Raw genomic sequence first — 27,834 nt, forward strand, 5'->3', positions numbered from 1 at the left:
TAAATAGATTAAATACTCCAATCCAAAGGTAGAGATTGTCATACTGGATAAAAAACAAGATCCCATTATATCTGTCTACAAGAGATACACTTAAGATTCAAAAACAAAAATGGGTTAAAAGCAAAAGGATGGAAAATTAGATACCCTGCAAATAATCATAAGAAAGCATGAGCGGATACATTAATATCAGATAAAACAGACTTTAAGACACAATAAAAGAGTAAGGGCTGAGATTCTTAACAAAAGGTCATTGGGAAGAAGTGGGAAAGAACAAAACACACACAAACTGTGTGCTTTTCTCTACTCTTACCCAACAATCATCACAGAAGACTGACTTCTGACTTCTGTGACAAAGTGTGTGGGGATTTCTCCCCACTGACAAGCAAGCAGTTCTTCAGCAGACACCAGCAGGGTGTCCTCCAATTCACAAGGTGAGGGCTAGGTCCCCAAGACTGCCCCGCACCCCTTCAGATGTTAGTCACCAAATCCAAGCTACTGGAACTTCTGACCAACCAGCTATAAATCAGGGTTCCCACAACCCCTTCATTGGGTTCTATTAGTTTACTTGAGTGGCTCACAGAACTCAGGGAAACATGTATTTACAACACATACTTATGTCTACTGGCTTATTAGAAAGGGTATTACAAAGAATACAGATGAAGAGATGCATAGGGTGAGGTATGGGGCAAGGGGCACAAAGCTTCTGTGCCCTCCACAGGCATGCCACCTTACAGGAAGCTATGCGTGTTCAGTTATCTGGAAGCTCTCCAAACCCAGGCCTCTTGGGTTTTCATGGAAGCTTCATTACATGGGCAGGATTGATTAAATCACTGGCCACTGGTGATCGGCTTAATGTTTAGTCATTCTCTCCTCTCAGGAGGTTGTGTGGGAGACTAAAAGTCCCACCTTGGTCTTTCCTGTGACTAGCCCCCATCATGAAGCTGCCTAGGGGCTACCAGCCTTCATCAAAACTCAGAAAGACTCACTCTGGAGCTTCTAAGGATTTTAGGAGTCGTATGTCAGGACATGGGGATGAAGACCAAATACATAACATCACAGTATCACACTCATAAAGAACGGCTTTCCTCCCTTGCTTTGATAACTCAAAGGGAAAGGTGATACAAACTTCAACAACTGCCCACTTCATTATTTATCTCCATGTTTTTTATTACTGTAGTAAAATAAACATAAAATTTACCATTTTATGTAACCATTTTTAAGAATACAGGTCTGGTCAGTTAGCTCAGTTGGTTAGAGCATGGTGTTATAACTCCAAGGTCAAGGGTTTCCCATACCAGCCAGCCACCAAAAAACAAAAAGAATACAGAATTCTGTGGCATTAAGTACATTCACACTGTTACACAACCATTACCACCATCCGTCTCCAGAACATCTATGTTTAAAATAATATATTCAATATGAATGTAAGGGATTCTTAAAAGAGTTTTACCCTTACCTTAAGCACACCCTAATAAATCAGAGCCCTTGGGGAGAAAAATGCAAACCTGGTAACTTATGTCATAAAACTAATCATTTACTAAAATCAGCACCTCCATCTTATCTTTATTTTTGGTGGCTGCCTGGCTGGTAAGGGGTGTCATAACCCCACACTCTAACGAACTGAGCTAACCGTCCAGCCTTCCACCTCTTTTTTAATAGTGCAAAGGAAAGCTGGAGTTAACCCTCAGATGATGATGATGAAGACGACAGCAGCTAATACTGAATAAATGAGGTAGTATTTAAAGTCCATGACACATAACATTTAATTCTTACGTAACTCTGAGGAAGATACTAGCACACTCATCTTCAGGATGAACAACAGGTTCAGAAGGGTTAAGAAAATTGCCCAAGGGCATTCAGTTAATAGGTAGGGCAAAACTGGGATTTATGTCCATAATTTGAGTGTTCGTAAAAACTGTCCCCCAAAGAATAAAAACTTAGTGGAGGCTCCAAAAAAATATAAGTCCTTGGTACATAAGTACTCAATGACAGTTTTGCTCCTCTTCCACAACCTCCTTCTTTCCACTCCACCACCCTGCCCCCCACCAATACAGAAGTCTGCCTCTAATTCTTTTCTACCATCACTAGAAAGGGAAAGAAGGTCCCAGATGCTTAGATCAAACCCAACAAGAAAATGAGATATGGGTCAGGTCTTCTGTTGTTGGGATAGGCGTAAGAAATCCTAGGTGGAATTGATGCAGAATGAGAGAAACAAATGTAATGTTAGGGAAATTATTTCAGGGTCCCTGAGCTAAATCATCTTGGGAGGGCCTGGGGCTCTCAACAGACATGAAAGCAGATACAACTAAAATCTGTCTGGGACCAGACACTGTTACATCTTTAACGTCTAATCTGGACAGGACTGAGGAGAAAGGAGTAGGATACTATGCACTCTGAAGGAACCATTTACTCATCCCAGTTCACTTTCAGTTAAGCTATAGTCTAAGTAAACTATGGCCTACAAACTTGTACTCAATTTCCTAATGTAATAAAACATTCCTACCAAGAAAATTAGTCTCTAACCTTTGGCTGGATTAAGAAAAAATTTTTTATCTTGATCAGCAGTATGTGTGAAGTCAGTCCACCCAAAGAAACTCAGGAGAAAAGGTCTGTGTACAGTGGTCCCTTCATATAGGAGACATCCTATATATTCCACAGAGAGGCCAATATCACTTATAATCAACTAAAGACAAGTCGAACAAGTCAACTTCAATTCCAAGGAAACTGGACAAACAGACGTCTGATAGTTTGAGTCTGACACTTCAATTTAAATAGCCATATGTGGCTACTGGCTACTGTATTAGGGCACTTCTAGAGAAAGGCAGATCAAAGTACATATTCCTTCTAAATAATCCACTGACGAACTACATTCATAACTGATGGTCTTCTTCAACTTATAAAACTTTTCTTAATTTTAAGAACATTTTATCTGATTCTTTGTAATTATAATCCTTTTTCTACAATGCTCCCTTAGCTTTGACATTCTTGAACTTTCTTCATACAGAAGCTCCTTACACGTCTGGTACATATTATTACATACTTCATAGTCTTTTCTTAAGTTAGATTTTTAAATTCTATCCTGCTGCAAATGAATGTGGAAGTTTTAAAAACAGACTATTTTAGCTCATTTTAAACCTGATGTTAGGGCTGGCTAGTTAGCTCAGTTGGTTACGGCACAGCCTTGTAACACCAAGGTCATGGGTTCGGATCCCCATACCTGCCAGTGCTCCCCCCCACCCCCCAAAACAAACAAACCTGAAGATAGGTACAGAAGAAAGATTCTTCTCAAAATAGGAACAACAACAACAACAACAACAACAACAAAATGACACCAGAAAAAATTATGTATTTATAAATTTATTGCCTGAAATATTTAAATTTCAGACTTTTGAGACTTAGAACCACAAATTACACAAGTCAAAGTCCTGATGTGTGCAGTGAATGGAAGATACTATTGCTTCTAAGACCTTGCTCAGAATTATGGTGGTTCAAAGGCCTGACAATAAGGATGAAATCTTTTCTAAGTTAAATTTTAATCAAAAGCCAATAACCTAAGGTAGTTATCATTTAGTATTCATAATTTTCCACTTGTCTAGTCCCAGAAGTTAGCCCTGCCCATACAAGGGCACCAGATCACAACAGCATGGATAAACAACTGGACTTCATGGTTCTCTCAGTCTTTTTTTTAAAAAATGCACCGATCACTTAGCATTGTTAATCTTGACTCGGACAGCCAAAGTGAGTCACTCTTTTAGTAATTTTCTCTCTAATTTGGAAAAATAATCCCCTAGTGCCTAGTAAGATTGATACTCAACTTCTTCCATGAGAAAAAAACATTTTTTACACCCTTAGCAAAATATCTTGGCAGACTATGAAGAGAGCAAAGAGAGCAATGAGAGCCAATGGTGCTAGATTCTGACGTGGAAAAAAGTCAGGTAAGGCTGTATCCTTATGACCAAGGCCTAGAGTCAGGCTCAGACCCAGTCCCTACTGACTCCCATTCTCTCAGAGTGGGTTCAGATTATCTTCTTCTGTTGGAAATGATCTTTATGACAGGGGCACAGCCATTGTTATTAGTTTCCTACTGCTGCTGTAACAAATTACTCCAGACTTAGTACCTTAAAACAACACCAATTTATTATTTTAAATAGGACTCACTGGGCTAAATCAAGGTGTCAGCACGGCTGTGTTCCTTCTGAATGATTTAGGGGAGAATCTGTTTCCTTGCCCTTTCTAGCTTTTAGAGGCTGCCTGCATCCCTTGGCTCATGACCTCTTCTTCCACCTTCAAAGTCAGCAATTCCATCACTCCGCCTTCTGTTTCCATTGACATATCTCTCTGACTCTGACTCTCCTGCCTCCCTGTTTCACTTATTAGTGAAACATTGTGATTACATGGGACTCACCTGGATAAATTCAGGACAATTTCATCTCAAGATCCTTCACTTGGGCTGGCCAGTTAGCTCACCTGGTTAGAGCACAGCTTTATAACACCAAGGTCATGGGTTTGGATCCCCATACCAGCCAGCCATTACACCTGGAAAGTCACTTTTGCCATGTAAGGTAACAATTTCACAGGTTCTGGGTATCAGGACATGGACATCTTTGGGGAGTCATTATTCCTCCTACCAGTCACCTAAGTCATTGTTGCTGCCACCAACTATAGCATTTGGAGATTCCTAATGAGTACTTTGTGGTAGATAAGTGTTGCCACAAAGTCTTTGAAGTCCCTTCCATCAAAAGGAGGAATCTAATTCCCCACCCCTCGAATCTGAACTAATCTTACAACTTGTTTTGACCAACAAAATGTGGTAGAAGTGACAAGCACATTTCAGAGCCTAAAACTCAACAGGTCTTGCAGCTTTCACCTTCATTCTCTTGGAATGGATTCAAATACTGCCATATAAAGAAGCCAGTCTAGCCTGCTAAATAATGAGAGGCCACATGGAAGAGAATGAGACATCCCAGGGGATAGCCAGCATCAAATGCCAGACATGCCAACTTTCTAGCTAAAAACAGTCACATAATGGAGCAAGGGCAAAAAACAGTACCGAAACCACCCAGCCAACCCACAGAATGATGGGAAATAAATCACTATTGTAAACCATTAAGTTTTGAGGTAGCTTGTTATGCATTGCTAACTGACACAACACTGGTTAGTGGGAAAACTAGCCTATACTACATACATATATTTGGATTCGCTTTTATCAAGAGGAGTAAGGGAAGATCATTAGGGTTAAGTAAGGGAGAAGAAGAGCAGGTAGACTTTCTTAGCTGTATGATAAAGCACGATCAGGTTGAAACAGAAAACAACTATGGTTAAGTAAGAATGATAAATGGTCTATATCTATGATCTGTTTTAACTGGAAATAAGAGCCATTATAGTTTCTAAGAAGAGATAACAAACTATAGCAGAGAAAACTCTGGGGAAAAGTGCCTACCATACTGCCTGGACATAACAGATAGACGAGATGCTTAAAACAAAACATAAACTATAAATAGATTAAAGAGGTAAAGAAAAATGTTTGAGGCAGACAGTAACAATGGGTCCAAGGGCATACAGTATTATTACTGTATGGCTTTGGCAGGTCATTGACCACATCAGATGTTAGCAGTGAAGTACAGAAAAGCGGTCAGCCCAGTTAGCTAGCTCACTTGGTTAGAGCACAGTGCTAATAACACCAAGGTCAAGGGTTCGGAAAAGATAGGTGCTCCCTCTCTCTAGAGCACTACCAGCCCACTTTTTGCCTTCACACACTCAGCCCCTCAGGGTTCCCACTATATACTATGCATTTTTTTTTTTATCAAGTACTACCAAATTGGATTGAATTTACTTCTCTCCCCCCACCTACAGTCTGTAAGCTTCTAAGGGCTAGGCATATCTTATTAATCTCTTAGCCAAGCATCTAACACAGTGTTTGGCATATAGGTTACAGTTCAGAAATGTTCATTTATTGGACAGTGTATTAGTCTGTTTGTTGCTTATAACAAAGTACACAGAACTGGGTGATTTATAAAGAAAACGAAATTTATTGCTTACAGTTTCTGAGGCTGGGATAAATCCAAAGTCCATATGGTGGTGGTGACAGTGACCCCGGGGCCTCACATTCCAAGACAGTGGAAGCAGAGAGAGAGCAAGACAGACTCTACTCTTTTAAATCCCTCAGAAACACGCCCCTGACCACCATTTTCAATCCATTCACTGCTGCACGGTCCTATAATCTAATCACCTCTTCAAGGCTCTGCCTTTCAACTACCATAAGAGGATTTCCCACCCTCTTAACAGTCACAGTGCGGGCCAAGTTTCTAATACATAAAACTTGAGGGACACAATTCAAGCTTCAGTGAGTTTTGGGGAAACATAATTTAATCCACTACAGTTTTGGGGAAAACTGATCAGAGAAATCTTCTAGTCCTGTTTCAGTTGGTGTGAACTTACTGAATGTGGTAACCGTTGTTTTCTTATTAAACTTAGTATTTCAAGTGCTCAATAACACAACTGGTCCATAGGAGCTACTCAAATTTAAGTTAACAAATCTAAAAAGAAATTTAGTTAGAAAAAAATTGATTAGCTGTCTCAAGAAAACTGGGCCAACAGACTGCAAATAAAAATCACACCTTGATGTCTAAGCAAAAACTCTAAAATTGCAATTTATTCTAACTGAAATATATCCCCATCATCTGCCCTTCTAAACTAAGAATTCTATCAATTTATTATATTGTCCCATTTAGAGAACCGATATCAGTTTCCCAATTGTCAACCTAACCCCTTTCTACAACCCACACCTTAAAATTACCTATTTGTTAAACTGGACTAGCTCAGCTGGTCAGAGTGGTCCTGATAACATCAAGGTCCGGGGTTTGGTCCCTATACTAGCCAGCCAAATAAATAAATAAATAAATAAAATTACCTGTCAACATTCAACCAATACCAATTTAAATATCATTAAAAATGAATGTAGGGGGTTAATATGTAAGAACACAAAACCTTAAACGGTGATATGGTATAAGAAATTAATTGAGTATTATTAAATTGATTTACTTAAAAAAAAAAAAAGAGAAGAAATTAATTCTGGGCTAGAAAATATCTAAAACATGATCCTGGCTACAACTGACTGCAGTGGATGTGTCATCTTCAGTATTGCCATGGGTTTGTTGACTGACCCTGAACCACCACGAATCAGCTGCCTATCAGTTGATCAGCAACAACTTTCTCTCCCTTACATAGTTATTCAAAGGAGTTTAGAAAAGGCTTCAAGTGAGAAAATAATCTTCATAAATTGAAAATCCTTGTGGCTGGCCTTAATATGAATAGTAGAATAACAACACAAAGTTAGATTTTGTTATGTAAAAACTGGGCCCCACGCCTGGCCAGTTAGCTCAGTTGGTTAGAGCATGGTTTTATGACACTAAGGTTAAGGGTACTGATCCCCATACCAACCAGCTGCCAAAAACAAAAACAAAAACTAGACTTCTAGAAGGAAAAAAGTGTCTAATATTTCATTCAACACCCAGGAATAAGGCTATGCATTAAGATCCTATTTGTATTTGATGAATGTGAACAACAAAAAAACTAGCAGTGTTATATTTAACTATCATTCACCACTGGTTTCCCAAGCTGAATGTTTTTTCAGTCCTGTGTTTTGATACTAGATTCTCCAAGTGCCTTTTGATTTCCACTATTTCAATGCTACATAAAGTGTAGACCAAGGTATTGGCAAACTTTTTCTTAAAGGGCGAGATAGTAAATATTTTAAGCTGTTGCAACTACTCAATTCTGCCCTTGTTGTGCAAAAGTGGTCATGGATAAAATGTAAATAAACAGGCGTGCTGTGTTTCAATAAAACTTTATAAAAACACGTAAGCCCACGGCTTGCCACCTCCTGCTCTAGACTCATTAGTGCCATAAGAATGACCTCAGTTATGTTGTAAGAAAGAATCTTTGGGTGTAAATTTAAGCAAAGACCTGGCAATACACACATATATGCCTAGCCAACAAGATTTTTCTCTACCTGTTTCCACCGGAAGAAATCAGTAAAGTCAAGGCATGAGAGAGGTGGGATACTGGGACTAGACACAAGGAGAGGAGCTTTGAGACTCTTTTGTTTCTCTATATGGATTAGAACTCCCCAATTTACCACAGAACAGAGAGGCTCATCCCACAAGGGCAGAACTGGAAAAAACAGAAAGCAAATAAGCTCTAAGTGGCAGGTGCTGAAATAATTTTAGTGATAAAATCAAAGTTCAGAGAGCAAAGAATTAGAAAGTGACCATTCCAATAATTCTAGACACAAAGTAATTTTACAAAATTATTTTAAGTCTTTCTATGATCCTGTTAAGAGACCACTGATCTCATTAATTTTGGTGGCTCAAATTATATACTTCATCATTCAATGTCATCAACTATAATGCTGGTCCCAAATAAAACATAGGACTTACATAGTTTTAAACAGCCATTAAGGCTGGCCAGTTAGCTCAGTTGGTTAGAGTCCAGTGTTGATAAAACCAAGGTCAAGGGTTTGGATCCCTGCACTGGCCAGTTGAAGAAAAAAAAAAGTTAATCATCTATTTCTTAGTACCTGTTTTCTCTACTTATCGAAATTAATTCTCAGGAAGGGATCAAAACTCATTCACATTTAAGACTGCCAAAACTAATGAGAGCTCAATTTTATTTCTGGTCAGCCAAATGAACTTATTCTAAACTGAAATTTCAGGCATCAACAAAAAAAGGAAAGAATTATGAGATGAGTCATATCCTTGAAGGGCCAATCCCAATTATTTGTTTGCTAAATGTGGCAAAGCAAGGAACAGTGTCTGTTCATCCCTTCTTCACATGGCTGCCCAATTAGACTGCTACTGCCTGTTCTTCTTCAGTGAGTGAGACAGAGAGTGTGGTGTGCACCAGGAGAAATACTTACTGTGTATCAGTGAAGTGTCCTTGTTGGGGTGCTTTTTAAACTACCACTGCCCAAACCTCAACCCAACCCAATTAAAAAACAGAATCTCAATGGTTTCAAAAGCTCTCCAGGTGATCTGAATGTTCAGTGAGAGCAAAAGAAAAAGCATGGGTTCTGAAGGTCAGAAAATCTAGATTCATCCTCGTACCGGCCAGCCACCCCCCCCCCCAAAAAATCTAGACTCAACTCTCACTTTTGCAATTTAATAGCTGTGACCTTGGGAGGTTAACTTCCCTAAACTTTATTTATTCATAAGTGTCCACTATTCACCAAGCAGTGTCAGGTGTTGAGTAAGGGTGATTATGACAGTCTCTAGGAGCTTAAAGTAGAAGATACAGGAACTACAGGAAGCCACAGACAAGCAAACAAACTTAATCCTAAGAGGGCTACTAGGGCACAGAGGAAGGAAATCTAGTGTCAAGTGAAGGACCAGCAATGTCTAAAAACGTAACATTAAGACTGAGTCTTACAGGGTAAGTAGTGGTAGGCTGATGAGGCTGCTAAAGGAAGGCTGTTCTTAACAGAGGAGGAAGAGTGTACAAAGGCCTGAGTTACAACAGAACTCAGCTTAGTTGGGATATACAAGTAGTTCAAGACTGGAGTATAAAATAAGAATGAGGAAGGGACAAGAGATGAGGATCATTAGGGACCTCAGCTTCTACTTGTGCAAAACAGGGATATTATCTACTCTGCTTGGTTACCTCAAAGATCAAATTTTATATTTTATATGTAAACACATGCACACACAGTACAGTACAGTGTCTTGTACATAACAGGTACTCGAGTGATAGATTCCTTCACTTTTCAGCTTTAACAGAGAAAAAAGCATGCCTTTTATAAGCATCACTAGCCAATCATTAGCATTCTTTTTCTTCAGGTCATGTCATCAAAGCACAGGATGTTAACAATAAGCTCTTTTCAGCTGTTTATTTTTCCTGGGTTCATCTTACCTACTGTGGACTACTGAAGTCAACTTCCACGTCTCAAGGGTACCAACAATGGGATTTCCTTCAAAGGTTTCAGACATTTGAGGGTGCCCCAACACTAGGCTGTGGGTAGCAAAGGTTTTAATATACTGTTTTTAATTAAATGAACTGCAGCTTTGAACCAGTTCTAAACCAAGACTAGAACACCTCAAACCTAACCCTGGTTCTGACAAAAATTAGTTAACTTACTTTGGGTAAGACAACCTTTTGTGCCTTGGTTCTCTAATTTACTAAAATGAACAACACAGAACAGATTCCCTAAAAACCCAATATAACAGGGCTACTTTTTAATTGCCACTGCATTATTCCCTCTGCCCCCAACTATGGGTTAGGTAAGAACAGATTCTTCAATGCTCACAACATGCCTCTCCTTGATGGAGATGCTAGAAAAGTCAACCATAGCTGGCAGCGAAATGTTTTATCAGACATCTCATGGCCAACTGATAGAGAGCTACATAGATTCTGCAGATGTTCTTTGGCATCAAAATGCCCTGATTCTTTAAAGAATTATTTTGACCCTTTAATAATACACGTTTTTTGTTTTGTTTTGTTTGAGTTTAAAGGCACTTTATTTTTAGACAGCCTAGATGTTTTTTCTTAAAAACGATGCCTCCATGCCGAATAAATCATGATCAAAATAAATGAAGAGCTTAAGATGACATCAGTCCCATTTGTCTTAAGTCCTGGTGTTGTGTGGATGACAAGCAGCAGCCAGTTATGATGACAGGTGATAGATCCAAAGTAATTGCCAAATTTGTTAACATTTTTCTATTTCTAAACCATCCTTAAAGAAAATCATATATGTGGTCATACCATCTTCACGGTAGTCCAGCAGAGCAACGATGCCATCTGGATTCATGTTTTAACCAATAAAGAACTGGTAGTTTTTGAAATTAGCAAGCATGTGCTTGATTTGTTCTGCAGCCCCCGTCATAAAAGGTTTTCAGTACCTTCGCCCTCGGGGCCTTCAGCGGAAGCATTTCCACCAATAAGCAAGTCATCAACATTACTGTCCAGGCACAACCTCCCAGATCTTGTAAATGTCAGAGAACATCTCATCATGGCTGATGAGGTCCCGATGGCAGCTAGACGGAGATGACGGTGCGCTAACAGTGGTGCTAGCTTAGCAGGAATCCGGAGCTAGGAGGGAGTGCCGTGCAACCGGAGCAGCGCTCAGGGGAAGGGGGAATCGAGCTGAAAAGCTAGTAATACATGCTTATAAATCCAATAAGTAAGTCTAAGAATTAACTTATTTCTCAACTTCTACTCTGGATATTAATGACTCCCAATTTAAGATTAGAGGACTGATCCAGAGAAGAATCATCTTATCTATACAAGTTTAGAATAGCAAACACTATCAAGATGTTATATTTACTGAGCCTTTTCCTTATCAAAATTTATATCAGCCAAATTTACTATTTAGCTTTATGTTTCAATATACCTCAACTTTAAAAGGCTATTCGGTTAAGTACTAAAGATGGCTTCTTTATCTACCACACTTGCCTCAATAAAAGTAAACTTCCATGCCAAGTAGGTTCCTTGATAAGGAAATCTAACAATTTTAGTAACTCAATTACATATTAACACACGGAAAATGTAGCTGAACACTGACTTTTAATTTAAAAGAAATCCATATTTAGAAAAAGCTAATCTTTGAGTGCTTATTATGTGCCTGTCACTGTGCTAAAGGGATTTATGTGCATTATTTCATTTACTCCTATGAGGTAGGTACAACTATTAGCGTACGTATTTCACAGAGGAAGTGGAGCTTTGATTTTGTGCCTTACCCTGCTTGTAAATAAAAAATCTATTCTTTGAACCCAGGACTGTCTGAGCTCAAGAAAGATCCTTAACTCCACTCTTGTTTGTAACAGTTCTCTCCAGGTACAATAGTAGATCTTAGTTCATTTAAAATTTCCAGAAAATTAAAGTCACATTATAGCACAAACTTCATAAACTGTGACTGAATTTCCCTTTCAGCCTTCTCTTTAATATGCCCAAATAATTCTACACCCTGAGCTTTCCTAAACCTTTAATCATTTATGGTGTCCTCTGCTGTACCTACCCATTAGAACAATTTTTAAAAACATTAACACTGTGCCAATTATTTTCAAAAGCCCAGAGATACTAATCCAGTGATCCTAATAATCTTAAACACTATCCTCAAACCAGAAGATAAATGGAGATTGGGAAACTTGCATTCTAAAGTGCCACCATCCAGATAAAATTACCCTGTGAATTAGAGTAATTTCAATCAGATCCTGTGAAATTGAACATTCTCTCAAGACCAAAATTAGAGAATAACGAAAAGTTAAAGGGCCCAAACTGTGGAACATAAAATGGTTTTTCACATGGCAAATTCAACAGCAAAAGGTAGGCAACAGGGGCTAGGGAGAGTAGCAACAGCTTAGAAAAGTAGTAATAAATAAAATTACAAAATGGGCTGGCCAATTTGCTTAGTTGGTTAGAGCATGGTGCTGATAACACCAAGATCCAGGGTTTGACCCCTGTACTGGCCAGCTGCCAAAAAAAAAAATTACAAAATAATTAACTATTCATCTCATGGCCATTCTACCTTGATACAAGACTGCTATTACTCTAAAAAAATCATAGACTGCTTACATAAGGCCTAATGTCTTACTATATGGTGTGCTGTGTTTTAAGTTAACACGTTACATATTAAGGGACACATAATGGCATTTCATAAGCATTAAAAACTCAACTCTGTTTTCCTATGGGGCATCTGCATGTATGACCATAACAATCACTAACACACAATGAGCTGGTTTATATAAAAATACAAACCAGAGTAGGTGTATAACTTGTTAATTCCCTAACTCAATCATTCTAAAAGATTACTTTAACATGTAAATAACCATACCAAAAACAATTTATTTTTCAGTGTCATACCAGCTACTCAGTAATAAGGTATTAGATGCATTTAGAAAAGGATTAAATTAGTATATTAGAATCCACTTAATATAATGCACTCAGCAAGATAAACACAAAGTTATTAAGTGGAGGAAGTGTAGGCAGGAGATTCTAATTCAATTGTGTGACAGGAAGTACTTGCTATGGAAGTTTAGAAACAGGAATACTAAGTTCTGTTTTAGCACAAGAAAAAATGGAAAACACACTGGTGAATAAGGGCAAAAGAGGAAGTTTTTTTCAGTGAACAATCTGCCACATAGTAAAGACAATCCAAAATCACTCCAAAAGTTAAAAAAAAAAAAAAAAAAAATCACTTTTTCACTAGGCTTAACGTGAGAACTGTACTTCCTTAGGTGTACTGGAGCCTGGATTTTGCAGTTTCACTATAACAAGACAGTTTATAGCTCACCTTTTACACATCCATAGGGAGATACAGGTGGCTTGTAACATTAAACAGTTTCATATCTTAAACTAAAGTTTGATGATTATTAACTTTTTTTTAGCAATACTAACGATCTAAGAATCATTTTTATAAAGTGCCTAAATTTTACGACAACGTGAATATACTATTAAACTGTACACTTAAAAATGGCTAGGACAGTGTTTTTTACCACGCACAAAACTGCATAAGTGGAGAAATTACTCCACTTAAATGTTAGTAATAACCTGTTATGTAAGTTTTGATTACTCTAAAGCCACGATCATCTTATGCTTAACTTTCAATAACGTAAATTTGTTGTTGTTGTTGTTGTCTTTAACAGCTGGATTAGTTTTATGTAGTTAATTTTTAAAGATACCTTCATACATGGGCAAATTCTTTAATCCTGAACTACAGAGTGAAAGTGAAGCACTATTCCCAATTAGCATCTTCCAAATCATCTGAATCACTTATTGCCAACAAATACTATTTATGAAATTATAAGTCTTTCTCCTTCAGCTGATTCCTTATTCAGTGAGTGCAAATCTCGAAATTAAGAGAGCAAGATCCCTAAATGAATAGGCTTTTCCTACAGCAGTTGTAGTTCTAGATTGTGAGGTAAGCGACACTCCCCACACCTCAGCTTTTACCTCGACAGTGGCCCAGAATTCTAAGGTCAACCATTTCCAAACACCCTTCATGCCTGGCTCAGTCCTATCAAAAATTTGTCAGGCTTTCGTTAACTCCCATTAAGTTCTGTTCAAAAGAGTGTACAACCTAGGTTTGTTTGGTAGCTGGGGAAAGACCTGGAACAACCACCAACTTGGCTTGGCCACCGCTGGGAAGCCTCCAGGAAAAGAAAACCGGGAAGACTTCAACTTTGCGCAAATCCCAATTCTCAGTCACATCTCACTCCTTTCCCGATGAAGGGCTGTGTTCTCGAAAGATCTACTCCTTTCCAACTCAAATGTCATTCCCAGATCAGCGCTCTAGGAGTAAGCGGCGCTCAACCCATGCCCTCCTCTTCCTGCCCCTTCTCCAAGTGCCAGCGCCGGGCTCACTCTGCAGCCCCCACACAAGCCCTACGTGAAGAGGGGCCCTGGCTTACGACCCCGGCCCGCGAGAGGACTGCCCGACCGCGCCTGCAGGAGGGCTCCCGGCCTGGGCGGCTGTGGCTGCCCGGGGCCGGCGGGAGGGGCGGGAGGGAGTCCCTTGGGGGAGGAAAGACGATCTCACCTTGACTCTGATCTCGTAGGTGGTGAAGCGGCCCCGGCCGACCCCCACCGTCTGCGGGTTGCTCACATCGATCTCGAGGAAGTTGCTGGGCGGCCCGTAGGCGTCATTCAGGTTCTGCGGCTTGGTGATCAGCCGCCGGGTGTCCGCCACGGTCTCCGCCATTTCGCTGTAGACGCCGCCGCCGCGGGCTCCCTCCGCTCCCTCCACCCCCTCCGCGATCCACCGCCGCCGCCGCTGCTGCCCGCCGCGGGGACACGGGGCTCGCGCGCAGCGGTCGCGAGGCGAACGAGCACGTAGGGCTGGCGTTCACCCCAGGCGCGAAGCTCCTCCCCGCGCCCCGCGGGCTTCCGCCTCTGTGCCCAGGAGAGAAACAGCTGACTCGCAGGATCGCCGCGCTTAGGGCAGGAGAGGGGCACGGCGGACTGGGGTTGAGGAGAAACGATGTCACGAGACTTGTGGTCGCGAACAGGTTGCGGCCGGACTACAATGCCCACAATGCACCGGGCGAGCGCGCCGCCGCCGGGCTGCGGCCGAGGTGCTGCGGCCCCAGTCGGCCAGGGGCGGCGCTTCCCGTCGCTTTGCGCCCGCCTCGGCCGGGAGCGAGGGCAAGAGCACCGGAAATGGTGTCCGAGGCCTGGGGAACTGTGGGTGCAAAAGTTAAGCAGGAAGGTGTGGGAGGCTTGCCCGCAAGTGGAAGCAAAACTGCTTCTACTATGCTGACCTGTCACCGTCTCGCCGTGAATCCCTGACGATGGCTTTCTAGATAATCTTTAACACTTGAAATGCTGATTTTGTCATGAACCTGAGTTTCACCAGACGTGTGTCTATTCTGATAAATTGAAGGCGGTAAAGTAGGAACGGGGAATGAAAACAAACAAAAAAACCCCAAAACGTGGCGAGTTCATAGCATTAAGGTCAAGCCGTATTCGGAGACAGGTCTGCCTGTAAAATAAAATAACAGGCTGAAAGCTGCCTTCAGTGTCCTGTGTCTGGGTGAGCTTCCACTCTCTTCATTTCCCACAGTCCCAATAAGTTAAAAAATATAATAAAAGTGGCAAACGTATCAATACAGCGCTTGAAATGAAACTCAAGCCTTTACAAGAAATGGAGGTAAGACAAAACAATTAATTACGGCCTAGTTCATTTTTTTTTTTTTTTTCCGGTAAGGGGATCTTAACCCTTGACTTGGTGTTGTCAGCACCACGCTCACCCAAGTGAGCGAACCGGCCATCCCTATATGGGATCTGAACCCGTGGCCTTGGTCTTATCAGCACCGCACTCTCCTGAGTGAGCCACGAGCCGGCCCTGCCTAGTTCGTTTCTAAGAGTCCAATAACAAATGCACATTATAAGCTTTGAGGTAGGATAAATTTCTATCTCTGCCTGGAGATTTATCTCCCCTGATATTATGATCTCACAACTACTTCTGCATTTTTTAATATGTTGAGTTTCAGTAACCCCATTCACTTTAAGTAAGTTGATCTGTTACTTAAACTGAAAAAATTTCCATATGATCAATAGCAACCATCTTAATAAAGAAACTTGGAACAAAATATTACTTAAGCCTTATGTAGATTACTTTTTAGAAAACTCAACATGCATTCTTTCAACCAATATTTATTGAAGGCCTATGCGATATTTACACTCTAAACACGAAAGATAAAGGATAAATGAGACAGGTTGATAGTCTAGTGTGTAGTTTATCATGGGGAGCCAAACAAATCAATAAATAATATGTCTGCTAATATGATCAATGCTATGAAGAAAATAAAACTGAGTAATATGGTAGAGTGACTAAGGCAAGTTCACTAGATAGTGTGGTCAGAGAAGTCCTCTCTGAGTACATCTCTCTTATTATCAGGATAAAGATGTGCAGACAAGATTCCCCGCTGATGGAAGAGGCCAAAGGGGAACTTGACTGGTATATTTTACAGCAGTGAGCTCCAGAAATGTGTATAAACTGTTACCGAAACCAAGTCCTGCTGCCAAACAAAAGACTCAAAAGTCAAATGTTGGTGAAAACAGAAGGCAGCTTTATTCAGGACCAGTAACCTGAAGGAATTGGTAGGCTAACCCATCCCATATTCTCAAGTTAAGGGTTTTTATGGGAGTGAAAAGCAGGAAGGAGGAGGATGTGTAAGGGGCCAGGTACAAATTCTCCTCAAGTTTCTATCTGGCCTCTATTCTCTTCCTTGACTTTATCTTAAGAGTCCCTCAGGATTTTAGTTTGCCTTAGGGTGGACTCAGCATAGCATTATTTATGTCTTCCTTGGTTTCTCAAGGTCTGGATAGTACATGCCTCATAGCTGCCTCATTGCAGCTCCAGGCTGACTGGAAAACAACTTTACATTTATGTGAATAGTGTCATTCTGACCTGTAACCAAGGTTCAAAATATGAAATAACCATGGGAAAAGAGGGAACTCAGAGAAATACATGCTAAGCTAGCCTTTATGCTTATCTTATATTCTACTAGTCTAGCATACTCCCATTTCTGGGGATTCAGCCTGTAAGTTTGCCTTACGAACTTCCTCCAACGCTGAGGCCTGCTCCAACCTTAGGGGGAAAGTTCCAAATATGATCAAATATGGGGGCTCTTGCTGTTACAATTCCCCCCTTCTCATGTTTCTTCCTTAATCTTAAGGCAGGATGCTTCAGTCTTGTTCACTCTAACAAAATGACTCTTTGAGTTGGAGTATATGAGAGCTAAGAGACCAGAAATTACTATATTGTGTTGTCATCTGTAACACTTAACAAAGCAATCATGGAATATTCTCATAGAAAGCTTTTGTCTCATTTCTTGGAGGCTACTCAGGGCAGCCTTGGGCAGCAGCACAAATGCCTACAGTGGGGAAGCGGCTACAAAGAATAGCAGCACAGCATCATAGCACAGTCATACAGTTAAAAAAGACCTTCCTGGTGTAAACATCAGGAATAAAAATTATCTTTATTTTTTAGGAAGTATGATTCCATTTCTAAAATATGAAAGAATACAAACCCAAGAAGAATTAGTAAGAAAATTTAGTGGCTGGATGAAAGGAAAGAACATAATCACTCTTGTGTGTGTGTGTGTGTGTCTAGGCAATGTCTAGGTTAGAACGCAGATGCAAAAATATCCTATTCACGACAGTGACCAAAAGTACCAAATACCTGGGAAGAAAGGCACAGGATCTGTAGGAACAATCTAATAGAAAAGTAATCAAAGAATATGAGTAGGTACTGTTCTGTGTGTTTTTCAGATAATTATCAAATCCTCATAAATCTGAGTAGGCACCATTATTATTTCCATTTTATGAATGGGGAAACTGAGGCACAAATGCTAAATAATTTAAAGATCACTCAGTAAATGGCAAAACTAGCTCCAGAATTTATATACCTATCAATATTTGATGCTGCCTCTTAGTACAGGAAAATTCAGAGGGACAATAAGCATAAAAAATAAACTCACTAATCATGTAAATTCACATTAAAGCTAACATGAAATACTGTTTTCTGCTGATAACACCAAGGTCCAGGGTTCAACACCCTGTACCAGCCAGCTGACCAAAAAAAAACACTGTTTTCATCAAATCGGCAAAAACTCAAATGAATAGAAACATGCAGTGTTAGGGAGAATACAGGAAAACAGGTATTCATACTGTGATGACGTGAGTCTGAACTTTCACATCCTTTTGGAAATATAATTTGATAGTATTTTTCAAAATTAATAATACTAGGACACTTTGACCCCCAAATCCAACTTTTGTTGCAAGAGACCATGGTACATATGGATATAAGTGCAAGGATCTTATAGACTGCATCTTTGTAGTTGCAAAAACTGGAAAGAGCTTGAAGGCCCATCAATTATATAGTATTTTCAAACTATGGGAAATTATATAGTCCTTAAAGCAAATGAACTAATTCTATTTTTATTTATTAGAATATTAGAATATGTCTATTTTTTAGTTATCTGAATTAGATGAGGAATATCCATGATGTATTGATACGTAAGGGTCACAAAATAATCTGTCCACTATGATCCCATTTGGGTGAACAAACAAAACCCTATCAGTGTATATATGAACATTTATATTTGTATATTTTTGTATGTGCATAGGGAAAAGTATGGAAGGATACAGACCAGGATGTTACCACTGGTAACTCAAGAGAGGGTGACTGTTGAAGTGCAGGTGGGGACGAAGATACATGAGCATATTAACCAGAAAAACCAAATTCTTTTGAATAGAGGGTGGGAACTTTCAGCCCCATCCTTCCACTTCCCAGAAAGGGAAGTGGGTTGGAGATTGGGTTATAAAAATTCTTGAACAAGGAGATTTAGGGAGCTTCCACATCAATGAACACATTCATGTGCAGGGGGAAGATGTCCTCTGTATAGGGAATGGAAGCTCTGTGTTACCTCTCTCCTCCAAAACTTGCCCTGTGTATTCATTTGGTTGTTCCTGGGTTGTATCCTTTATAATAAACTGGTAACACAAGTAAAGTGTTTTCTTGAGTTCTGGGAGTTGAATTATTGAATCAGGTGGAGGAGCATGAGAGTCCTCAAATTTGTAGTGGGCTGAGCAGAAGTGGGGGTAGCCTGGACATCCCATTTGCAACTGGCATCTGAAGTGGGGGCAGTCTTGTGGGTCTGAGCCCTAAACCTGTGGGGTCTGCACTGACTCCAGGTAGTTGGTGTCTGAATTGAATTGAATTATTGAATACACAGCTGGTGTTGGAAGAATCAGAGACTGCATATAAAATCTTGAAGATGGGGGCCAGTCCGTGGCTCACTTGGGAGAGTGTGGTGCTGATAACACCAAGGCCCAGGGTTCAGATCCCTATATAGGGATGGCCAGTTAGCTCGCTTGGGAGAGCGTGGTGCTGACAACACCAGGTCAAGGGTTAAGATCCCCTTACCGGTCATCTTTAAAAAAAAAAAATCTTGAAGATGTTAAATTAAGTTTGGCCTAAAGGTTTCTTCAGACATGGTGAACTGTAACCTAACTTGATGTGTAAACAGATTAACCTTCTTTTATAACCTAACTTGATTTACAAGCAGACTGTAACTTACACTTGTAACAAGTAGCTGAGTCTCAGCCAATTATAGGCAGCCAACTGTTTTATACCTCACTTCCATTCTTTGTATCTTACTTCCCTTTTTTCTGTCTATGAATCTTAAGCAGCCATGTGGTAAAGACATAGTCCCTCTGAATCTGTTCTTACTCTAGGGGCTACCCGATTCATGAATTTAAAAATTTTTTTCTTTTCTTGCTCAAATTAAACTTTGTTAAATTTAATTTGCCCAAAGTTTTTCTTTTAACAGATGGTGTCAGAAGTGGGATTAGAAGCATCAAGTGACCAAACAAGGTGTCCACAGGACCCAATGTGTCCATTGCTCTCTTGCAGCAACTCGAGATCATGGTAAGTTCTCTCTCAGATTCTGCAGCTCCATGGATTTGTTTTTTGAGCTATCCAAGTTTATTTGAGCAAAATTTCTGTTTTTATCTGGACTGGGTTTGGAAGTTGAGATAGAAACTGGACTGAGTCCAGGATAGGACTGGATCTGATAATTAACGGGGTTGGATTCAGTTAGAGCTTCAGATCTCTGACTGGGTCAGACAGACAGAAACTGGACTGGGTCCAGGATTGGATTGGGTCAAGTGGTGATTACTGTAGGGAGTGAACTCCAGCTTTCAGAAATTCACAGGGATTTTATGCTCTATCATCTTTGTTTCTTTCATTTGTGCACTTAGGTAGGGAAAATTTTTTTGCCTAAATTGATCAAGAAGATCTCAGAGCCAAAGTCAAGATTTAGTGTAAAATGGGATCCCTAATTTCAAATGAGCACTTCACCTTCCAGCTGTGCCTACCTTTACATGTTTGAATTTTAGGCTCCAGAAGCAGCAAATGCATTCAAACATAGTGAAATCTTACTAAAGATCATTTAAAATTACAATGGAACATTCCAAATGAACAACAGTGCACTTAACATTAAGGGCCCCCAAATTAGGCTCATACAGAGATGCCTAGTGTTCTGTAAAAGTTTCTAAATATTTCAAAAATTTTATGGCCTCTTTTATATAATGCCGTGCTCTAACCAACTAAGCCAACCAGCCAGCCCTTTTTTTTTTTTTTTTGGTGGCTGGCTGGTATGGGGATCCAAGACCTTTGATCCTGGTGTTATAACACCTATTGCCTCTTTTAAAAGATCTTTACAAAAGGCAAGTTAAAAGCTTGAATCACTAATTGATAAGAAAAATTGAATCTGCTGACTTTATAGCTCAGTTACTATCTTGCTCTGAAGGAAAAAAAAAGCTGGATAAAGTGTTTATAAAAAATAGGACAGGCCAGCCACCAAAAAAAAAAGTTTGTGTGTTTGTATATTGTCTACGTGGTACCAAGTTCACTTTTATAAATGATGCATACTCACAATAAGCCTAAATGCTCTTCAAATGACTTTAGTTTTTTTAAAAAATTGTTGGTAAAATAAAATAGAAATGTTTTCAGAATTTAGACATTTTTGCCTAGATTTGTTTGTCTATTGGTCAGAGCAAATTTATACTGTCTCTGATGTTTTAAGGTAATAAAATTGTTGCTTTTGTGATGTGTTTGATACTTGCTTAATTTGTTTGTGAACATGTCTTGTTGTTAGCTTGTTTTCGTTTCTAAATCTCTGAATTCTGGGGTCTAAACACATGGCCATAGTGAGGCCTGGAGATGAGTGTCCACAGCACATCGGCCACCAGCTACAGGACAAAATCTAACATGGTCTCATCCTCCCTGTCCCAAGCCTGCCTCCTGGCCATGCTGAGAGGGAAAATACCCTTTAGACATTATCTTTAAAGCCTCTGTTCTTGAGCTCCTCATGGCTGCCCTGGATGCCACATGGGCCTGGATGCTACATGGGTACTTGGGACATAGAATGGCTAGGGAAAGGGCACCTATGTCCAGTATTTAAAGGCCTTAGTTAATACTGGTTGATAAAGGTTTAGCTTTGTATGAGTAAATTAGACAAATGTCAATGGGTCAAACACATAAATAAAACTGTCAGTTTCAAAAATTCTTTTCAGTAGTTTAAAATCTTGAGGTTATGTTATGTTAAATTAAGTAATAGGTAACCATAAATGTCAGTCATTTCTAAGTAAATTAAGATACTAAAACATTAGTTATTATATATAAGTGTAAGTTTATATACTTTGACATTTTGTTTTTATGCAATATAAAAAAAGCTAAATATATTTGGATCTGTTAAAAAGTTATTTTTTTCCCTAAAGATTAAGCATTAATATTAAAAGTACCCCAATACAAAACTGGAATTTGGTTTTCTAGCCTCATGTAATGTTCATTAGGTCTTTTGATTATTTGGATAACTGAGTCTTCTCTCTATGAAAGAGTAAAGGTTTTTGCTTTTCAAAATCTTACTTTGGCTAAATGAATGACTATTGTCTTACAGGGGACTGGGATCACCTTTTGATGAAGTATTTTAAACTTTTTTTTTTTTTTTTAAAGATGACTGGTAAGGGGATCTTAACCCTTGACTTGGTGTTGTCAGCACCACGCTCTCCCAAGTGAGCTAACCGGCCATCCCTATATAGGGATCCGAACCCTTGGCCTTGGTGTTATCAGCACCACACTCTCTCAAGTGAGCCACAGGCCGGACCCCTCTAAAGCATTTAAAAGAGAGACATAAACAGGCTTATTTGATGTGTTAAGTTATATGGGAAGCATTGTCAAACAAAAAAATGATGTTTAACCTTTTTTCTGAGTTATTTGTACAGATATCATTAATATGTGTTCCAAAATTGTATGAAATTCCTAAAGTTCTAATATGTCTTGGTATGTTATCAGTCATAATTATTATGATGTTAAATTATCATAGGTTGAAGAAATAACCAAATTTCCTTATCAATTGCATCTTTAGTTATGACCATTTTAAGTTTTGTTGTCCATAGTTAATTGCTTAATTCTTATGCTTTTTCCTAAAGCTTTACAAACAATTATAATCCTAAAGTGTTTTGTCTTTATGAAAAGGTTCATGAAAAGGATGAAAAGGACTCTGACAAATACAGGTATCTGATAACCTTGGATTGTATCATTGCAGTAGGTAAGAATGACCTGAACTCTAACAAAAAAAAAAACAAAAAAACTTCTGGTTTATAAAACTGCTAACCAACCTCAAAGAAAACAAGAATTAAATACCAAGGGAATACTTTGGCAAATTTTCATGTTAAGTTAGCCTATCCTGAAATTGTTAAGATATGCAATTTGAATGAATTCCATAATGCAAGTCAACTTACCTATAATAACCCATTTGATAACAATGTGATACACCTGAATTGGAAAAACAAAATTAATATTTAAAAAGTATATATAAGTATAATGTTGAGCATGGACGCATGGAGAGCTTGGATGCTGCCTGATCCTTCCTGAGTCCTTAAACCTTTATTATTAAAAGCTCTGAGCTCCATAACTGATCATGGAAGAAATAAAATGATCCAAATTATGGGGAAAAATTGATGTGGTAATTTATAAATTTGCTAAAATGGTTTGTGGCCAGTGTTTGGTTTGACAAACCCATAATATTGTTTCAGGAGTGGCCGATTAGCTCAGTTGGTTAGAGTGCAATGTTATAACACCAAGTTCAGATCCCTCTACCTGTCAGCCTCTCCAATAAAAGGAAAAATATATATATTGTTTGAGGTCCTTTATGAGTGAACCCAATGGTCCTTCTGAGAAGGCTCCACTGACCCCCTTGATGGGCCCATCTCATCTTGATATATTCTAGTAGCATATCAAATAATCTTTCTCTTTTTCTCAAAGGATAACTCTACTTCCACAGTCAGGGAGATATCAGCACATGGTAGGTGCCCTCAACAGTCTAAGGGTTTGATGTCAGCACATGGGTTGCTGCCTGGACAGTCTAAGAGTTTGGTGTCTCTGAGAGGTGAAGACTTTAGTTGAATACATTGTCACACTGATTTTCCTTGTACATTTATTTAGTTTTATTTGGAAAAGAAGCTAAGTATTGCTGGGGACAAAAGCCAGCAAAAACCAGGCCCCTGCTTGCATTCCCCTCTCAGCAAAATAAGCCTGCTGGTTAATAGATCTGCAACATAACCAGTGTTCAGGTCCCCTGCTATTATGGTATTAGTGTCTATTTCCTTCTTTAGGTCTAATAGAGTTCGTTTTATAAATCTGGCTGCTCCAACATTGGGTGCGTACATATTTATGATTATTATGTCTTCTTGATGGATCAGTCCTTTTATCATTACGTAGTGTCCCTCATTGTCTCTTTTTATGGTTTTTAGTTTAAAGTCTATTTTATCAGATATAAGAATAGCTACTCCAGCTCATTTTTCTTTTCTGTTTGCATGGTAAATCTTTTTCCATCCTTTCACTCTTGGTCTATGTGAGTCTTTATGGCTGAGGTGGGTCTCTTGAAGGCAGCATATAGTTGGGTCCTCCTTTTTAATCCAGTCAGCCAGTCTGTGTCTTTTGATTGGGGAATTTAAGCCTTTTATATTAAGAGTTGTTATTGAAAAGTGTTGATTTATTCCTAGCATTTTATTGATTGTTGTTTGGTTGTCTTAGGTGTCTTTTGTTCCTTGCTTTCTGATTTACTGTTTGTTTTCTGTGTTTGTTGGTTCCTTAGGTTGTAGATAGCCTTTTTGTTTGTTTGTTTTCTCTTCATGAATGCCATTTTTATTATACTAGTGGGTTTTGATTTTTCTTGGGTTTTTATGGCAGTGGTAGTTATTTTTCAGGAACCAAACCCAGTACTCCCTTGAGAATTTCTTGTAAGGGTGGTCGTGTGGTGGTGAACTCCTGCAGTTTTTGTTTGTCTGAGAAATATACTATTTGCCCTTCATTTTGGAAGGATAGCCTTGCAGGGTAGAGTATTCTTGGCTGACAATCTCTGTCTTTTAGTATTTTGAATATATCATCCCATTCCTTTTTGGCTTTTAGGGTTTGTGATGAAAAGTCTGATGTTAGCCTGATTGGGGCTCCCTTATAGGTGATTTGATGATTCTCTCTTGCAGCTTTTAAGATTCTCTCTTTGTCTCTGAGTTTTGCCAATTTGACTATAACATGTCTCGGAGAAGATCTTTTTGGGTTGAATATGTTTGGAGATCGTTGAGCTTCCTGGATCTGAAGATCTGTGATTTTTCCTATACCTGGGAAGTTTTCTGCCACTATTTTGTTGAATATGTTTTCAATGGAATCTCCATTTTCCTCCCCTTCTGGAATACCCATGACTCGGATATTTGAGTGCTTAAGGTTGTCTGATATCTCTCTCAGATTTTCTTCAATGCCTTTGATTCTTTTTTCTTTCTTTTTGTCTGCTTGTGTTATTTCAAACAACCGATCTTCAAGTTCAGAGGTTCTCTCTTCAACTTCGACAAGCCTGCTGGTTAAACTCTCCATTGTGTTTTTTTATTTTGCTGAATAACTTCTTCAGTTCGGCAAGGTCAGTTACATTTTTTTTTAGGGCATTGATTTCCTTGTACATTTCCACTTTCAGGTCCTGTATACTTTTCCTCATTTCATCATGATATCTAGCTGAGTTTTCTTGTATCTCATTCAGTTTCCTTAGAATTATCACTCGAAATTCCTTGTCAGTCATTTCAAGGGCATCTTGTTCTATAGGATCTAGAGCTTCAGAGTTATTACCCTTTGGTGGTGTACTTTCTTGATTTTTCGTATTTCTGGTATCTTTTCTTTGATGTTTATTCATTGTGGCAGGGGGTTTCACAGTCCACAGGTTTGACACTATTGTCTGACTTAGATGTTGCTGTGGTTGCCAATTTGGTATGGCTACCTCAGTGACTACTCAGTTGGCCACTAGTGCCTTGTGTGTATGGTTGCCTCGGGTCTTGGGCCTCTCCGGGGAGCCACCTCTCTGGTCAGCTTGGACTCTGCCGGGCTGCTGGGTGACAGGGCCGTACCGCAGGGTGTCGCTCCTGCCGCTGCCACTTCCCCCGCTGCTGTTGCCGCCTGCTCGGGCCGCTGCCACCAGCACACGACTGCCGCCGGCTCTGCTGCTGCCACTTCCCCCGCTTCCCCTGCTGCTGCCTGGTGCCGCTACCGCTGGTGCCGCTTACACCGCTGCTGCCGCTTACACCGCTGCTGCCGCTGCCACTGCCGCTGGTTCCTCCGCTGCTGCCACTGCCACCGCTACCGCTGGCGCCGCTTCCGCCACTGCCGCTGCTTTCGAAGGCACCGCTGCTGCCGCTCCCGCCGGCTCCTCCACTGCTGCCGCTGCCGCCGGCTCCGCTGCTGCTGGTTCCTCCGCTGCTGCCCCTGCTGCTTCCACGGGCAGGTGCAGAGTCGCGCGGTCACTGACTGCAAGCAGCGGCGGCTGCAACCTTTTAGGGGCCCGCTCTGGGGTTGGGCTGGGGCAAGTCGCTACCTTTTCTTCTTTTCAAGTAGGCACTGTGATTTCTTTCAGTCCTTGGGGCCCCTGAGTCTTGAGTTTCCACCGCTGCCGCTGCCTTCAGACCGCCATCTTGCCGCCAGAACGAGTGAGCCTGAACAACGTGCATGGCTACTATAACCAGAGCGAAGCTGGTGAGTGACCCGGGCCGGTCAGGTCACGACCCCCATCTTCCTCAGACGGGCCAGGATCGTCCCGACACTCTGGGTCCCAGATTCACCCTGAGGCTGCGGGTCCTGCTGAGACAATCGACCTGGGAAGAGCCATAACCAGTGCCACTTTAGACAAGCCCAAGTACAAAATGGTGCCACCCACCTCCTCCCCTCCCCTCCCCCTTCCCTTTTTGAGAAGCTTCCTGACTTAAACCGAAACCCCTTTTGCTTCTGCAAGGATGCAGTTCTCCATCCCAATCCACATTAGCATAATGACCCTCCTTGATGGTATCAGCCAGCCTTTGGTGCACAATATAAACTCTACCACCCCCACACCTGGTGCTGTCCCCTTTTCAGGGCAGCCCTGGGCTGCCTGCCACTTTGAGCACAGCCTGGCAGATTTTCTTCCTTTAATAAAGCTTGAACGGTACCCGGCATCTTGGCTCACTTTCTTTCACTGGTGTCTTGACCCTCACTCTCAGTAGGTTAGGGAGGTAAGTGGCCATCTGTTGTGTTTTAGGAATGCTCTTTGAGGGTCTTACTCCCCACCCAGAGAGGTTTTACAAAGTATCTCTTTCAAAACACACACTGTAGTGGATTGAATTACGTCCCCCTCAAACTCACTGAAGCTTGAATTGTGTCCCCCAACATTTATGTGTTAGAAACTTGGTCCCCACTGTGACTGTTAAGAGGATGGGAAATCCTATTATGGTAGTTGAAAGGTGGAGCCTTGAAGAAGTGATTGGATTGTAGGTCATACCTTAGGGAAAGGATTAAAAAGGGTGGCCAGGGTGTGGTTTTGAGGGCTTTAAAATAACATTGAATGGGAACCTCTTGCTCTCTCTGCTCTCTCTGCTCCACCATCTTGCAATGTGAGACACCTGGGTCACTGGCAGCACCAGCAGATGGACTTTGGACTTCCCAGTCTCAGACACTGTAAGTAATAAATTTTGTTTTCTTTATAAATTATCCAGTTTCAGGCATTTTGTTATAAGCAACAGAAAATGACTAATACACACATGATTCTCCATTTTGCTATTTTTTGTGTGATTTGGTGCTTATTACATTTGAGAGTACTCAAAAAATTCATGGAAAGGTTTGTATTATCTTTTTTTTTTTTTTTTTTTGTCTTTTTTGTGACCGGCACTCAGCCAGTGAGTGCACCGGCCATTCCTATATAGGATCCGAACCCGCAGCGGGAGCGTCGCTGCGCTCCCAGCGCTGCACTCTCCCGAGTGTGCCACGGGCTCGGCCCGTATTATCTTTTTTTTTTTCTTTAATTTTATTTTGTCGATATACATTGTGGCTAATTATTGCTCCCCATCACCAAAACCTCCCTCCCTTCTCCCTCCCCCCCTCCCCCCCAACAATGTCCTTTCTGTTTGCTTGTCATATCAACTTCAAATAATTGTGGTTGTTATATCTTCTTCCCCCCCCGTTTTTGTTTTTTTTGTGTGTGTGTGTGTGTGTGTGTGTGTGAATTTATATATTAATTTTTAGCTCCCACCAATAAGTGAGAACATGTGGTATTTCTCTTTCTGTGCCTGACTTGTTTCACTTAATATAATTCTCTCAAGGTCCATCCATGTTGTTGCAAATGGCAGTATTTCATTTGTTTTTATAGCTGAGTAGTATTCCATTGTGTAGATGTACCACATTTTCCGTATCCACTCATCTGATGATGGGCATTTGGGCTGGTTCCCCGTATTATCTTTTAATTCTATTTTTCCACACACTTTTTGAAG

General features: G+C 40.3%; 1 protein-coding gene and 1 pseudogene across 1 annotated transcript in view; both read right to left on the reverse strand.

Moving 5' to 3' along the window:
* Positions 1–14,955, reverse strand: part of SNX3 (sorting nexin 3) — a 39,889-nt gene extending 24,934 nt beyond the window's left edge. The window contains exon 1 of the mRNA XM_063097189.1: positions 14,528–14,955. Within this exon, the coding sequence (XP_062953259.1) occupies positions 14,528–14,689 (162 nt within the window). The 5' untranslated portion in view covers positions 14,690–14,955. The remainder of the gene's footprint in view (positions 1–14,527) is intronic.
* Positions 10,566–13,293, reverse strand: LOC134378170 (translationally-controlled tumor protein-like; annotated as a pseudogene).
* Positions 14,956–27,834: the final 12,879 nt, after the last annotated feature.

This window comes from Cynocephalus volans, chromosome 5, assembly GCF_027409185.1.
Source record: "Cynocephalus volans isolate mCynVol1 chromosome 5, mCynVol1.pri, whole genome shotgun sequence".
NCBI classification, from domain to species: Eukaryota; Metazoa; Chordata; class Mammalia; order Dermoptera; family Cynocephalidae; genus Cynocephalus; species Cynocephalus volans.